General features: G+C 38.5%; 1 protein-coding gene across 2 annotated transcripts in view; it reads left to right on the top strand.

Annotated features, from left to right (window-relative positions):
• LOC117982952 (uncharacterized) overlaps positions 1-15,009 on the top strand; it is a 39,272-nt gene that overhangs the window by 18,115 nt on the left and 6,148 nt on the right. For both annotated transcript variants that reach the window (XM_034969397.2, XM_069499404.1), the window contains exons 3-9: positions 2,417-2,525; positions 3,170-3,194; positions 3,805-3,960; positions 5,471-5,615; positions 6,325-6,551; positions 6,896-7,394; positions 7,878-8,084. In XM_034969397.2, coding sequence (XP_034825288.1) covers positions 2,417-2,525; positions 3,170-3,194; positions 3,805-3,960; positions 5,471-5,615; positions 6,325-6,551; positions 6,896-7,394; positions 7,878-8,084 — 1,368 coding nt within the window. The remainder of the gene's footprint in view (positions 1-2,416; positions 2,526-3,169; positions 3,195-3,804; positions 3,961-5,470; positions 5,616-6,324; positions 6,552-6,895; positions 7,395-7,877; positions 8,085-15,009) is intronic.

Consider the following 15,009-nt stretch of genomic DNA (forward strand, 5'->3'; position numbering starts at 1 on the left):
ATTGCGCGAGCCTGATTCGCACTTGGTTGGTTTTTTTAGATAAATCTAGGTACCGTCTGATAATGCATCTCAAGTATAGGTAGATCCACTGTTGCACGTTTGAACTTTGTAGAAATTGAAATATGTTTGAAACTAGTTTATCCCCGCGACTTCGTCCGCGTGGACTACACAAATTTCAAACCCCTGTTTTACCCCCTGGGAATGAATTTCCAAAAATCCTTTCTTAGCGGATGTCTACGTCATAATAGCTACCTGTATGCCTAATTTCAGCCCGATCCGTCTAGTAGTTTGAGCTGTTCGTTGATAGATCTGTCAGGTTTTCCTTGTATATACATATGCTAGCTTATGCCCGCGACTTCATCCTTGTGGACTACATACCTAAATTTTAAACTCCTATTTTACCCTCTTAGGGGTTGAATTATTAAAAATCGTTTCTTAGCGGATGTCTACCTACCTACGTGACCTACGTCATAATAGCTAGCTGCATGCCAAATTTCAGCCCGATCCATCCAGTAATTTGAGCTATGCGTTGATAGATCAGTCAGTCAGTCAGTCAACTTTTCCTTTTATAAATTTTGGATCGCGGTATACCTACCTATTAAGTAAGTAGCAAAGATTAAAATTACGTAATTATATTTTATAGATAGGTACTTATCTGGTCTACCTACTTACTAAAAACCAGGGCATGCATGTATTAAAATAAATACTTACTGCTACAAATGTAGGTATGTCTGTCTGTCTCTAGATTTACAGTCTACTAACATTTTACAAAAACCATGCAAAAACCTAATACTTAGTTTAGTTGTTTTTGCGCCTTCAATGTTTATAAGTCACTGCCTTGATGTAAAATTGACGAGATAGCAGCTAATGGAGACGAAAATAATTCCTCCTCTTCGCTCCTGTTATCTACACGGCACTAACTTTTATAGGTAAATTCGAGATTCCATGATACTAGGTTTGAGATTTGAATGTTCTCGGATGAAGTCGACAACGAAAGCTAGCGCGTAGATATAATCAATATTATTAATATAACTAGATGATGCCCGCGACTTCGACCGCGTGGACTTAGATCTTTAAATAATCCCGTGGTTACTCTTTGATATTCTCTGTAATAGATGATGCCCGCGACTTCATTAACTGGATTTAGGTTATTTAGGAATCCCGTTGGAGCTCTTTGATGTCATGAAAAAATAGCCTATGTCCATCCCCGGGATGCAAGCTCTCTTGTACCAAATTTCATCAAAATTGGTTGACGAATAGGCCGAAAAAAGCAAGCAAGCTTTTCTTGGCCCATTTGACAGACACACACTTTCACATTTTTAGTAAGTAAAGGGAAAGGAATGACTGATAGGGTTACGGAAGGACGCCGCGGAGTCTGGGAACGCCTAAAAAACGTAGTGTCGGTAAAAGTCTGAAGGAAAGTTGCCTGATATGTAGGCCACGAGCCACCGCCGCCGTCCGGCTTCTTCGCAAAGAAAGTGGTGTTTTCGTCAGCGCACGACGTGTCATGTGGCTGACATCAGCGCGTTGCGTGCCTGACGTCATTCATTCACTAACTATGACGTTGAATACGCAACGCTTACTTACTATACTTTCTCTCATGCATAATACAGTACTATTTTTGGTTTTCATAATTCATAATTCAAGCATTACTCTAGACGAAGTCAATCAAATTATGTTCAACAAAACATAGTAAAAAACTCAAAGCACTCATGCAAATCAACTTCCTAATCCTTTCTGAATAAAGTACCTAGTTTTTTAATGGTTAAAGAATCATTAAAATTGATCCAGTAGTTTTAGAGATTATCGATTACAAACAAATTTTCTCTTTATAACATTAGTATAGACATAGGTACCTACATACAGATACTTACCTATAGTATACATACTTACTACGCTATGAGACTAGGTTTGGCGCAAGCTAAATCATGATAAATCTGGGATCAGCAGCCAGTTAATAGATTACATTTTGTGGGTTTCGGCCCTTTGAAAGATGACCCCGGACGGGTTCGAAGTCGAAACTAGTCGGGCGTACTCCGACTAATCACTTGAGTCTAGTCTAGCCATTTATATCTTCTATATATTTAAATGGAAAGCTGACAGACTTACTGACTGAATGTCTGACTGACGATCTTTCAACGCACAGCTCAAACTACTGGATTGATTGGGCTGAAATTTGGCATGCAGATAGCTATTATGATGTAAACATCCCCTAAGGGCGGTTACGCATTCATCCGATCCGAGTTCGTGAAAATGCGTTCCGAAGTAGTCAAAGAACTGTTTGTATGGTAGCTAATATGACTTAGATATTTTTTATATCCTTATTTTCACGTAGTCCACGCGAACAAAGTCGCGAGCATAAGCTAAGTTTGAAATATATATTTTTAGCTAAATGTGTGTTTTGGTTTGTTTACAGGTGGGGGATCAAGTGGTGAGTGTGAATGGTTACCGGGTCGGCGACGCGGTGCACGCGGAGCTCGTTCATTACATCACCTCACAGTCTAGGCTCAAAATTAAAGTCAGACGTAAGTTATAACTTCATTTTGATTCTTGTTTGTACTACGAAGTATTAATGTTTAAACAACTGCATCAATTTGTTGTACTTACCTTTCGCGAAACGTTATATAAAGCCAACCTGTTGTGTTGACCACATCCAACCAATCTTTAGATTGGAAGGCAGATGAAAATAAATTATTATATTTTTCAGTTTAAGTTCAAAAATCAACGATCTGTTGCTGTTATTAAAAGCACAGCAGTTGATAAATTGACATAGATGGATAGATGGACAATTGGACTTGTCTAATTAGTACCTACATTATTATAAAGAGGTAAAGTTTGTAAGTTTGTTTATATGGTAAACTCTGGAACTACTGAACAGATTTTGAATATTTTTTTTAAATTTGAAATCCCTACGATAATTGTAATAAACTACCCGTGCGAAACCAAGGCAAATCGCTAGTGTATAATATTAATAAGTAGAAAGAAATCCTAGGAACTATTCTCGTAGAAGGTTGGGTTATCTGAGAGTAACTTGCAACTTTATCCTGAGTATAAAATTTATTCTGTTGGTAAAATTGACCCTAAGTAGTACAAAAATCAAAATACGAGACAGGCAGTGTTATCCGTTTCCATTATTTTCATATTTTTATCCTTTTCCATTATTTTTCAGATGTGGGGATGATCCCTATCAAAGAGTAAGTATTTAATTCAGTAAATTAAACACTTATTTACTAGTTAAAGCTGGTTTGCTTATTTGTGACACCAAGCATTAAGCAAAACCTATAGAAACGTAGAGAGTTCCTTGGTGCGAATGAATACAGCGCATACACCTACACATATACGGAGAAGTCAAATACTGTCACAGAATCAGAGAATCTTTGTCTTAATGCTTCTTACTCTTAGATATTATAAATGCAAAAGTGTGTCTGTCTGTCTGCTTCATCTATTTTATATAGAGACTGCTTTTATACCGGAAAATGGAAGATTTCCCACGGGATTTTAAAAACCTATATCCACGAGGACAATGTCCCGGGGATCATCTCTAATACTTAATAAATAGTAGGTACAGGTAAAAAAAAATAAGTACCTAAATGTATGAGTACCACAGTCTGTATTTTGTCTTCAAACACCCTACCTTCATGAGACAAAGCTTCTAAATTTATAGTATCAGCTAGTAACGTAAGACCTGTAGAGTAATTAACTCTTTATCCCGGAAAAATCAAAGAGTACCTACCTACGTACCCACGGAATTTTTAAAAATTTAAATGTACACGGGCATCAGCTAGTAAATAAATTTTTCCTCAGAAAAGAACACGAGCCTCTGTCGTGGCAGTTCGTCTCGGAGCGGACATCGCTGGCTTCCGATATTTCGTCGTCTCCGACGCTGTGTCACAACACGGAGCACCTGGCTGACTTACGTTTATCTATACTAGTCCCTCCACGAGCTAAGCTCGGCTGTGGGTGAGTATAATGCATCGTTGGTCTAGTCGTTAGCATGTTGCGGATGGCAAGGCCTTGTGTTCGATTCCCGAGTCCGGTCAAAAATAGTTAGATATTAGTTACCTACTAGCCCGGAGTTTGGAAGTTGGCGGTGTTTCACCTCCGTGCCTCGGAGAGCACGTAAAGCTGTCGGTCTTACGCCTGATACTCCGGTCGTGACGGATTTTCGTCCCATCGGACGAGTGAGAGAATATAGAGTGCATCTGTTTTTGCGCACACACTTGTGCTCTCTATGAAGATTGGCCGCCGTTCGAAATTCAAAATTCGGTCGAGAGGAGATTATTATAATGCACCTAACCAAAATTACTTATACAATAATCTAGCTAAATTATGAATAGAGCCTATTTGTTTTTAGCTGTCTCTTTCACATATGATGCTTTTATCGGGGTACAACTGCTGAATAATAAAAAAATCGGGCACAGCTCGTCGACTCGTTGCCCTGCAGTCATTTGACGATTTGATCACATTTTTAGTCCGCCTAGGAAAATAGTGGCCTACCTAAATTGCCTGAGCTGCTATTTTAGTTTGCGTATATTTCGAATGTTGTTTTATGCATAAATTTTAAGTTCTGATGGTATTGGCTTCGTGCCTTGCCATCTAAAAATCTTTGCACACTTTTAGTTAACGAAAGTTTTCATGTGGCTCTACTCTAGGTCTCAGACTGAGAACACCACTGTGCCATCAGCACAGATGTCCGTGGAGAAAAGAGATTGATAAATTTGGAATCCACGGACTCTCTTGCCAAAGGAGCTCTGACAGGTTATTTAGCCATGGGTCTCTTAACGATACGATCACCGTATAAACATTCCTGCGCTCATTGACCCGGCAGGGATTAGTCGGGATGATGGCTGGAGACCTGATGGATTGACGCTGGTTCCCTGGGAACGGGAACGGGCGCTAATGTGGGACGCAACGAGCGTTGACACATTGGCCCCGTGTCATATCAGGGAGACAGCATTAAGACCGGGAGCCGCTGCAGAAATGGCTGAAAACGGCAAGCAGCGCAAGTATGCCCTCTTAACGAGAGTTACATTTTTGTTCCGTTTGCCGTGGAGACCCTAGGGCCATGGAGTTTTAGTGCGAAAAAATTATTAAAAGACATTTCACCACGATTAATACCCTCATCTGGTGACAGAAGGCCTGGCTCATTTTTAGCGCAAGCAACGGATCAGCCTGACTGTCCAGCGCGGAAATACAGCCGGTATTCTTGGCACCATTTCACGCGGGCATGATTTGTATAGTAATTATATAAGGCTAGCTTTAAGTTTTATTGTATTATTTTCATTCATATATCTATCATAATAGTTCTTACGCGCCATTTTAACTTTTTGTGTAAACTGTCATGTCAAAAGCATGATTTTGGTCCTTATTGAATCGTACTTTTAATATGACAATTGACAAAGAGCTAAAATGGCGCGTGAGTTCTCATTTTGTATGTACTATATTCTTTGTCTCTTGATTTTTGTCGTAGAATTTGTAAAGGACCTGATTGGAAGCCTGGAATTTTCGTACAGTTCGTGAGAGAGGGCGGCATAGCACGGGAAGCAGGTCTGAGGCCTGGCGACCAAATTATATCGTGCAATGGCAACGACTTTGCGAATATATCATTTAATGAGGTAATGTGTTCTTAATCTATCAGTAACAAACAAAATATCATAGTGATCATTTCACTCATTTAGATGAGTGCGATGCCGCTTAAGCTTAACAATAATAATGTTTTCATTATAATTTTTGTTTTATTTTAGTAATAGGTATACGTGCTATTAGTAAACTATTTCTAGTAGCTAAACATTATGTTTCATTGCTAGCGTGTATGACCCTACTATCGTCGTGTCAGTTAATAAACTTCTAGGTACTGCTTGCGTAAACTGTCATGTCAAAAGTACAATTTTAGTCCTTAATAAAGGGTAAGCCGCTGTAAGCCGCCGTACTTTAGCCGACATGACACACATCACATGACACATACCTAGAGCAAAAATGGCGAGTGTGTTCTCAAAATTTATGAATTATAATTAAGCTTCATAAAGGGTCATGCATACTAATTCACGGTGCGCTATTTGGCGTAAGACTGCGCTTTACGGCATGTATTGCTCTGAATATACTTAACTATATGAGTACCTACCTATTTACTGTAAGTAAATGCGTAAGCTGTGATAATCTAGTGGTTAGGACGTTCGCCTTTTAATCGGAGGTTGGGGGTTCGATCCTTCTCTGAGAGGAGACCCGTGCTCTGTAATGAGCCAGCCATTGGTTAATCATGATGATGATGAAATGCGTAAGTGCAACCTTTCTTATTTTATGGTACAACTGAATATTATTTCTCAGGCCATATCAGTAATGAAAGCGAATGGGCGACTCGAACTCATAATTCGAGAGGGAGCCGGTACGGAGTTGGTTTCGCCCGAAAGTTCTGGCTACAACAGCTCTGCGTCATCAGCGGCTGGAGAAAGGAGTCCAGCACCAGCGGCACCGGTCATCGCCCTCGCTCCTCCGGCGGCACTGCGGCGACGCCTTGCTAGTGTAGCAGAAGAAGCTGCAGATAGAGCAGACCGGTTTGTATAAAAATATGCTCCTAAAATGTATGCTCCTAATAAACCACGTTATATACCTACGAGTAAAATCGAATTTGTGAAGGTGAATACAATCTTCGAAAAGAGCAACCGCCGAGTTTCTTGCTGGTTTTTCTTGTTAGGAAAAGCATTCCGAACCAGCAATGGTAGATTGTTTTGACGATTCAAAAGCACTTGTGATAGTTTATTTGAATAAAAAGAATCTATTTAATTTTTCTATAAATTATAAATTGGTTTATAAACTTAAAACATAAGAAAGACCGAGTTAGACTCGCACACGAAAGGTTTTTATTCGAAAGTTTATTTTATTATACTTATTGTTTCAGATTGACTATGAACAGATTGAAAAGACGGACATGGGATAGTCTAGAATTCGACTGGAAAAATAACGACATTCATAATTTTGACGCGCCTTCCGACGTAGAACCTGACTACGATAGCCCTAGTATACCAAATAATCCTCATACATACGAAAGTAAATCTAATATTATATGCAAAACAAAAACAGAATTCGAATCGAATAACGTATCGAGTCCACGAAATAGAACTATAATAAATCTGACGGAAGACGGTGCTACGATACAATGCAGTTACGATAATAATAATGTTAGAAAAAATATGTATGCGACAACCCAAACGAATAGAGATAATGAAAAGAAAACAATAGTTGTAGAAGTTCACCACATGAATTCGACTACTTGTGGTAAATCACATTGTAATTATATCCCACCTCCTAAAAAAGAGGTTGATGAAGATTCTACTAGTATATCTAGTTCAGCCACATTATCAAGTGCCATTGCCGAAGAAATAGAAAGAAGAAAGTTGGTAAGTAAGTCTTAAAAAAATAAGGAAATTCGAGATTTTACGCGTATAGAAAGCTCTTGGCACGCCACGTGTAGATACGTTGATGGTGGATGGTACCTACTTTAACAGAAATCTGCAATAACTGAACAAAGTTTCAACTCAATCGCATGAACAATGTGCGATAGCCAAACAAACTGACAGACACTATTTTTTTTCATTTAAGATTAAAGTTACGAACACGATCATACTGAGGCGAATCCCACGTTCCGTTGAAAACAATTCCCTTACGCCGTACCATCAACGGAAAGCTCAGTTACGAATGTTTTTAAATTGGCGTGGGTAGGTTGCAAGTTGCAACATACATTCGCGTTCCCACATCCTGCGCGGGATTCACCTCAGTCTTTTTTGATGTTTTCATGAGGAGCTATATCATTATGATCGTAGCAAGTACGTAATAACAGGAGGTACCTAATATGCACTTAAGTGGGTTTTTGTCATTTCTAGAATAAAAAATCACAACCGGAAAAAGAAGCTCAAATTCATTCAAGCCCAATTAAGAAACCCAACGTTCCTAAGGCGATGGACAACGACCAGAAAAAACACCATGACGCTTTAATGGATGAATTTAAAAAGGTCCATAGAAAAATGTTTGCTAATCTAGAATCAATAAGTCGAGAAGCAAATAATAAAGAAAATCAGCCGGATAACTTGGTAAGTAAGTTGATACTTCTCGTTGACCTAGAGTTATGAAATTTTGCAGGTAGGCATAGTACACGATAGGTCGAGATGGCTTTCGGGGAGGAAATACCCCGCACAACCGCACAGCCCCCGCCTCATACTCCGATTACCATCTCAACCTGTCACGTACTGTAGGTCTTATAGCACAAGTAAAGGAAAAAATCATTGGTGGATAAGTAGGTACATGTTGATATTTTCTTGGAGTTTACCAATTCGGCTCGAATCCGTAGCACTAACTGAATTAAGTGGATTTGTAATCACATAATTATATCATAGCTAATAGAAACTACTTAAACGGCTTTATATACCTACTTAATCCTAAAATTAGTTAATTGTGTTATCTACTTCGACTCTCGACCTTGCCTAGATTTTTATTATTCTTTTTGCTAAAAAAATTGTTGAATTTACTTACGTCGCGTCGGTTTCGTCAAAATCAGAATCGTCATCTCAAAATGAGAAGGGCTTAGACCGAGTTTACGAAATGCGGATTTTAATACGGTATTTGCCAACTAGTCAAATCAGTAACATTTTATCAAACGTCAAAACGCGCACTGAAATAATGAAATGTGACGTCACATCATAGTTAGTGACTTACTTTTTTTTAGTTTATTTCATAATTTAAAATAATTATTACTTTCACTTAAAACCAACAAAGGACGTGGATTTTACGTATTTTGGAAGACCCTCTTTTTAATCACTGAGAAATAATTTATTTTTGATGTAGTCAAATACCCAAATGCTTCAAATAGAGCCTCGATAGATAGAGCTTCAAGTTGAGCCTCGATAGCTCAACGGATAAAGGAGCGGACTGAAAACCGAAAGGTCGCCGGTTCAAATCCCACCCGTTGCACTATGGTCGTACCTACTCCTTTCGTCGTAGCACAAGCTTTACGCTTAATTGGCGGGGAAAGGGGAATATTAGTTAGCATTTAAGTTGGCTAATATTCTTTAAAAAAAAAGGAAGAAGACTAGGCGGCTGAAGTCTTAATCACTAGGCTATGACAGCATACTTATCTACCTACTATCTGTTAATGTTTTTGTAGATTATGTTAGTGTAGTCAGTCTGTACTCCGTACACCGTAGATAAATAATGAAAGTTCAGTACCTACCTAACATGTCGTTGATACCTACCTATTGCTTTACCACGAATAACAACTAAAACAATGGTGTTTAGTGTCGCATGAAGAACAATCGCCGAACGTCTTATGTTTGAGTAAACCAAACAATCCAACATCAACAAGTTTCTCTTTTTGCACCATCATTGCCAATCAGTTATCAATTAAGTGGAAAATGATTTTACCTTAATTATATTAAGCAATCTAGATTAATTTTAAGGGGTTTTTGAGCAGGTCAGATGTCAGGTCAGGCAATCTTTGTGAAAAAAACTGTTTTTCTAGTGCGCTCCGCAGTACCTATCTATTAGTACATTACTGCAGCGACCACCAAAAGAGGTATTGATGGACGCCTCAGCACACATATGACATACGTAAGTCTGAGGTATACTTAGGACAAGTAAAGGAAAAAATCCGAAAACCGTGAATTTGTGGTTACATCCCAAGAAAAAAATTAAAATGTGTTCATGAACAAATATTGGTATTTTCAACTTTCAAAGTAAGATTGCTATACCGAGTGTGGTATCCTATGAAAGGGGTTTGCTTGTATATTCTAAAACAGATTTTTACTTATTTTTACGCCTAATAGTTTTTGATTTATCGTGCGAAATGTCGAAAAAATACGACTGTAGTACGGAACCCTCCCGGCTTTTTTGCTAGTCCGTTTTTCCTTACTTTGAAGAAAAAGTAAACAAGTAGTTCTCGCTGATATGCGTAAAGGCGCACTATACGTGGCCCATACGACGTTGTTACCGCGAACTGACACAGAAATGAAATCATGATATGAATGAAAAGCCTAACTCCAGAAGGTCTTAAAAGCGCCAGACAAATTGCGTGGCTGGCATATTTCTCCAAGAGGTTTCTGCGTTTATCTTTGTTTATCTTTCAAGCAAACTAAGGAAAAAGGAACTATGCAATACTATGTGTTACTATGGGGCCATTTGGCATGCCACAATATCGTAATTGCTCTGACGTAAATGAAGCTTTATATAAGTACCAATCAATATAAGACAAGTGTACTAAACTACACACAATTATGTTATTTGTGTTGACTTGATAAATGGGAGGAATATATTCGTCATTCTTGTCTTGACTGGCCTTTTGTCTAACAACCTCGTGAAAATAATTAGTAAAATACAATCATTCGTTAATACTAACGACCCATCCCCGCTTCGTTCGGGTAGCTTATTACAATTTTCGCAGGGATCTCCAATTTTTTAAATATAAAATATAGCCTATGTCACTCAGGAATATTATAGCTTTTCTTTCTACAGGTGAAACAATTTTCAAAATCGGTTCAGTAGTTCCCGAGATTACTTCCTACAAACAAACTTACAAACTTTACCTCTTTATAGTATTAGTAGGTATAGATTTATCTTTCAGCTTTCTCTTAGGACAAGTTTTTTATATTTAGTTATTCAATTATTGTTTGGTTCATTATTATTTTATTCATGAACCTGGACATCGAATTAGTTACCTATATAAATAACAAGACTATATATCTTACGAAACATTAAGACCGATACTAGTTTTACATAAGTACGCGTACTTAATATTCTTTAGTACGTGAAACATTACTTTTAAATTGTATCTTGGTCGTGGGCATTCCTGGTTATTAAATTTTTGTTGATAAGAATGAGAGACAGGGATTCATGTTTCATACCTCTATAACACCATCATTTAGATAGTCGTACAGTTTGAATTTTTCATAACCTACTTTTTATGGAGCTGTAACTGGGCGATTGCTGTACATCTAAATATTATATAAAAGGAAAAGGTGACTGACTGACTGATCTATCAACGCACAGCTCAAACTACTGGACGGATCGGGCTGAAATTTGGTATGATAGCTATGTAACGTAGGCATCCGCTAAGAAAGGATTTTTGTAAATTCAACCCCTAAGGGGGTGAAATAGGGGTTTGAAATCTGTGTAGTTCACGCGGACGAAGTCGCGAGCATAAGCTAGTTTAAAATATTTTGAAGAGTTTAATTAGATGAGACATGGCTAATTCCTTTGTACACAATCTCTAAACTAAACTAAAATATCACGTCTAAATCTATTGCTATCCCTTTCATAATGTTGCTTGCGGAAAAGGAAAGCACTAGATTTAGACCTGCTAATTTAGTTTAGTTTAGAGATTGTGTACTAGAGAATCGGCCCCAATATTATTTTAAAATTAAATTAAATTTGTCTATACCCTCCTGTACCTGTATATACGTTTTTAATCCTTCCTTAGCAAAACAGGTTCGATTTCGGTAAAACAAAAATAATCAGTGCAATTTAATACCTATGGTTTTCGTCTGAACGTTTCACGAGGAAGGTTTATGTATTGTAATATCTATAACATATTCATATTTGTTTATCTATGGAAAAGGTAAGCCCACCCGGGTGAAGCCGGGGTGGGTGAACTAGTATATCTAAATATATTAAAGGAAAAGGTGACTGACTGACTGAATGACTGACTGACTGACTGACTGACTGACTGATCTATCAACGCACAGCTCAAACTACTGGACGGATCAGGCTGAAATTTTGCATGCAGATAGCTATTATGACGTAGGCATCCGCTAAGAAAGGATTTTTGAAAATTCAACCCCTAAGGGGGTGAAACACAGGTTTGAAATTTGTGTAGTCCACGCGGACGAAGTCGCGAGCATAAGCTAGTAAAGTATAAACATAAAGTCCTATAATTGGATTTACCTATAGTAAGTCGTCCTTAATTAGATACTTATTAAAGTAAGGTAGGTATATTCAACAGGTATCATAGCAGCAACATACCTAGCCCAGACGAAGTAGCCAGGCAGTTATACTAGCCCTAATCTAGTTTACAGGATATAATAAGGTTGCATTGTCATCGCAAAGTTAGCTAGATAATAATGTACAGCCTATTACGTCCTATTACTGAGTTGAGCTGTCCCTCGACTCACACACACACTCACAGGGCAGTGACCTCCTTTCATACGATACTGCCTGTATAGAACCCTTCACATTATGTATTTTTTAACTGCCTCTGCGTTGGTCTAGTGATTAGCCTTTCCGCGCGACTTCAGGTGACGAGATCCTGGGTTCGAAAAATAGTATGGGTAGGTACCTATATAAGGTAATTGAATTTTTATGTCAACGAATTCCATGTACGAGCCCGGAGTTAGGAGGCTGGCGGTGTTCCCCCGTGCCTCGGAGAGCACGTAAAGCTGTTGGTCCTGCGCCTGATCTCTTTCCGGTCGTGTTGGATTTCCGGCCCTTCGGACCATGGGAGTGATGGAATAGAGAGTGCAGTTATGTTTGCGTACATATGTGCACTTTAATATTTCTCGCACAGATGGCTAATATCTCCGAGATTGGCCCTGGCCGAAATTCGGTTGGGGAACATTATTTTTTAACGGAATAAAATTTAAATCTTTGTTTACTTATCTTTATAAAAAGCGGCCTTCTTCTCCGGAGGTAAGAGTTCGGTTCTGGGCATACACCTCTAACTTTTCGGAGCTATGTGTGTTTTGAGCTGTTGAATAAAGAAAAACATCGTGAGGAAACCTGCATGCCTGAGAGTTCTCCATAATGTTCTCTAAGATGTGAGAAATCTGCCAATCAACGTGGCGGACTATGGCCTAATCCCGTCTCATTCTGAGAGGAGACCCGTCCTCAGTAGTGGGCCGGTGAGGGGTTGATCATCATAATGACGATGATATAAGTGTATACCTACCTAGCTAGATTCTTTGAATTTTACATTTTTAAATGCATTCCGTTCAAGTCCAACGACCTGCCTTCGGCCATGGCGCCTTGGTTTCGCATGGGTGCAGATCAAATTAAAAAAAATTGCAGAGGTTGCTCAATTTTCTTGAATTTAACAATTATTAAATTTTCTGATAGTAACTACTTACCTAATAATTCTGCCACCGCCAAACGATTGCACCCCGGTATGAGGCCGCATAGAAACCTACTAGGGATATGGGTTTTTAAACCATAACCAGAGTTGAGTTGAATAGGGCCATATAGGTTTTAAAATCTTTTCAAGTTAGCCCACTTCCATCCCCTCATAGACTGCATCGCCACTTACCACTAAGTAGAGTCTCAGTAAGTAGGTAATATTATATTAGATTCTACCATATCGATGATCATTTACATAATCTTCGATTGTGTAATAAGTAAGTATGTTTTTTTCAGCATACTTTTCATAGCCTTTTTAAACTTGTGTAAAATTTTAACTTGTAAAACTTTTTAAGTTAAGGGTTAACTTATGAGCAAATAAAAAAATGTTATACCCTGTAGGTAATAGGTAGGTCAGGAAAAACAACAACCCGTCTAATTATCCAGAAATTAATTACCTAATAATATACATAAATTAATTTACATAGGACGGGGTCAAAATTGTACCTAATCCGACGACCACCGTGGTAAGCGCTATGGTCTTATTAGTGGGACGCCCCGGGTTTCGCCCCGGTCGATTTCCGGCAGGGGTTTGGAATTTTAAAATTTCCTAATCTCTAGTCTGGTCTGGTGGGAGGCTTCGGCCGTGGCTAGTTACCACTTACCACCCTACCGGCAAAGCCGTGCCGCCAAGCGATTTAGCGTTCCGTTAGTGTAGAAACCAAAGGGGTGTATGGGTTTAATAAAAACTGCCATACCTACTCGTTCCAGGTTAGCCCGCTTCCATCTTAGACTGCATTATCACTTACCACCAGGTGAGATTGGAGTCCAGGGCTAACTTTTATCTGAATAAAAATAAAAAATCCTATTACGTAAAACCTACAATCTAAATTTAATGGATGACTTTCGTACAGTGTTTTTTTATTATTTTCAATGGACAACTTATTTCACAACAGATAGGTACTTGAACTATCTATAGATAATTCCTTCAAAATTGATACATATAGTCCGTACAAAATGACTCCTCACGCGCCATTTTTAACGGTTAACAGTGTCTAGGTGTCAAAAGTACGGTTCACCTTTAAAATAAGGGCTAAAATAAAACTTTTGACATGAAATTTGACACAAAAAGTTAAAATGGCGCGTGAGGAGTTAAATTTTACGCCTTATATTTGGAACCTGTCATATTATAATCTAATCTCTGTTTAGTCCACGAATCTATGTGGTTTAGTCACACTATTGTTGATTCTGGAATATATCTTTTTTTCTTCTGTTTATGAGGACGCGCCTGAGATATCTTTGAGAACGAGGAAAACTTTTCATTTTGAAAATAATCCTACAGTTGTAACAAACCTAATAAAACTACTAAGTTGATTCGTTATTTCTGAAAATCCTTTCTCAGTAATGGTGCACGTTAGACAATACCGACTTACAAAATCTCTAGTTTTCCACATCCAGCATTTTCAGCTGTACTATATTTCAAAAACTCAAGTTTACCAAATCCAGCATTTTCAACTGTACGTTGATAGGTAGGTAGTTATTTCAGTTAGTCAGTTTTTCTTTCTTACCTACCTATAGATTAACAATTATAGAATAATGATCTACAAAGAACTCCGATGTTTACAAGGAATCGATGTTTCATCACACATCGACTTAATAGAACACTCATTGATTTTGCATGATTAGGCCTCGCACTGATAAGTCGGCCCCGGCACTTTGTCCAGTCGCCTCACCAGTCACCACATCCGTCGCCGATGCGCCTCGCTGCCCGGCCGCTGTCCGCGCGATACCGCCAGCCGCAACAGTCGCGAAATACGCTTAAAAAATACCACGATTTCCCGATAACCGGAAAATTATCGCTGACCTTCACGCGCTCTTGCTTTATTTATACGGATAAATTTTTCATGCATTATTGATTGC

This window comes from Maniola hyperantus, chromosome 6, assembly GCF_902806685.2.
Source record: "Maniola hyperantus chromosome 6, iAphHyp1.2, whole genome shotgun sequence".
NCBI lineage: Eukaryota > Metazoa > Arthropoda > Insecta > Lepidoptera > Nymphalidae > Maniola > Maniola hyperantus.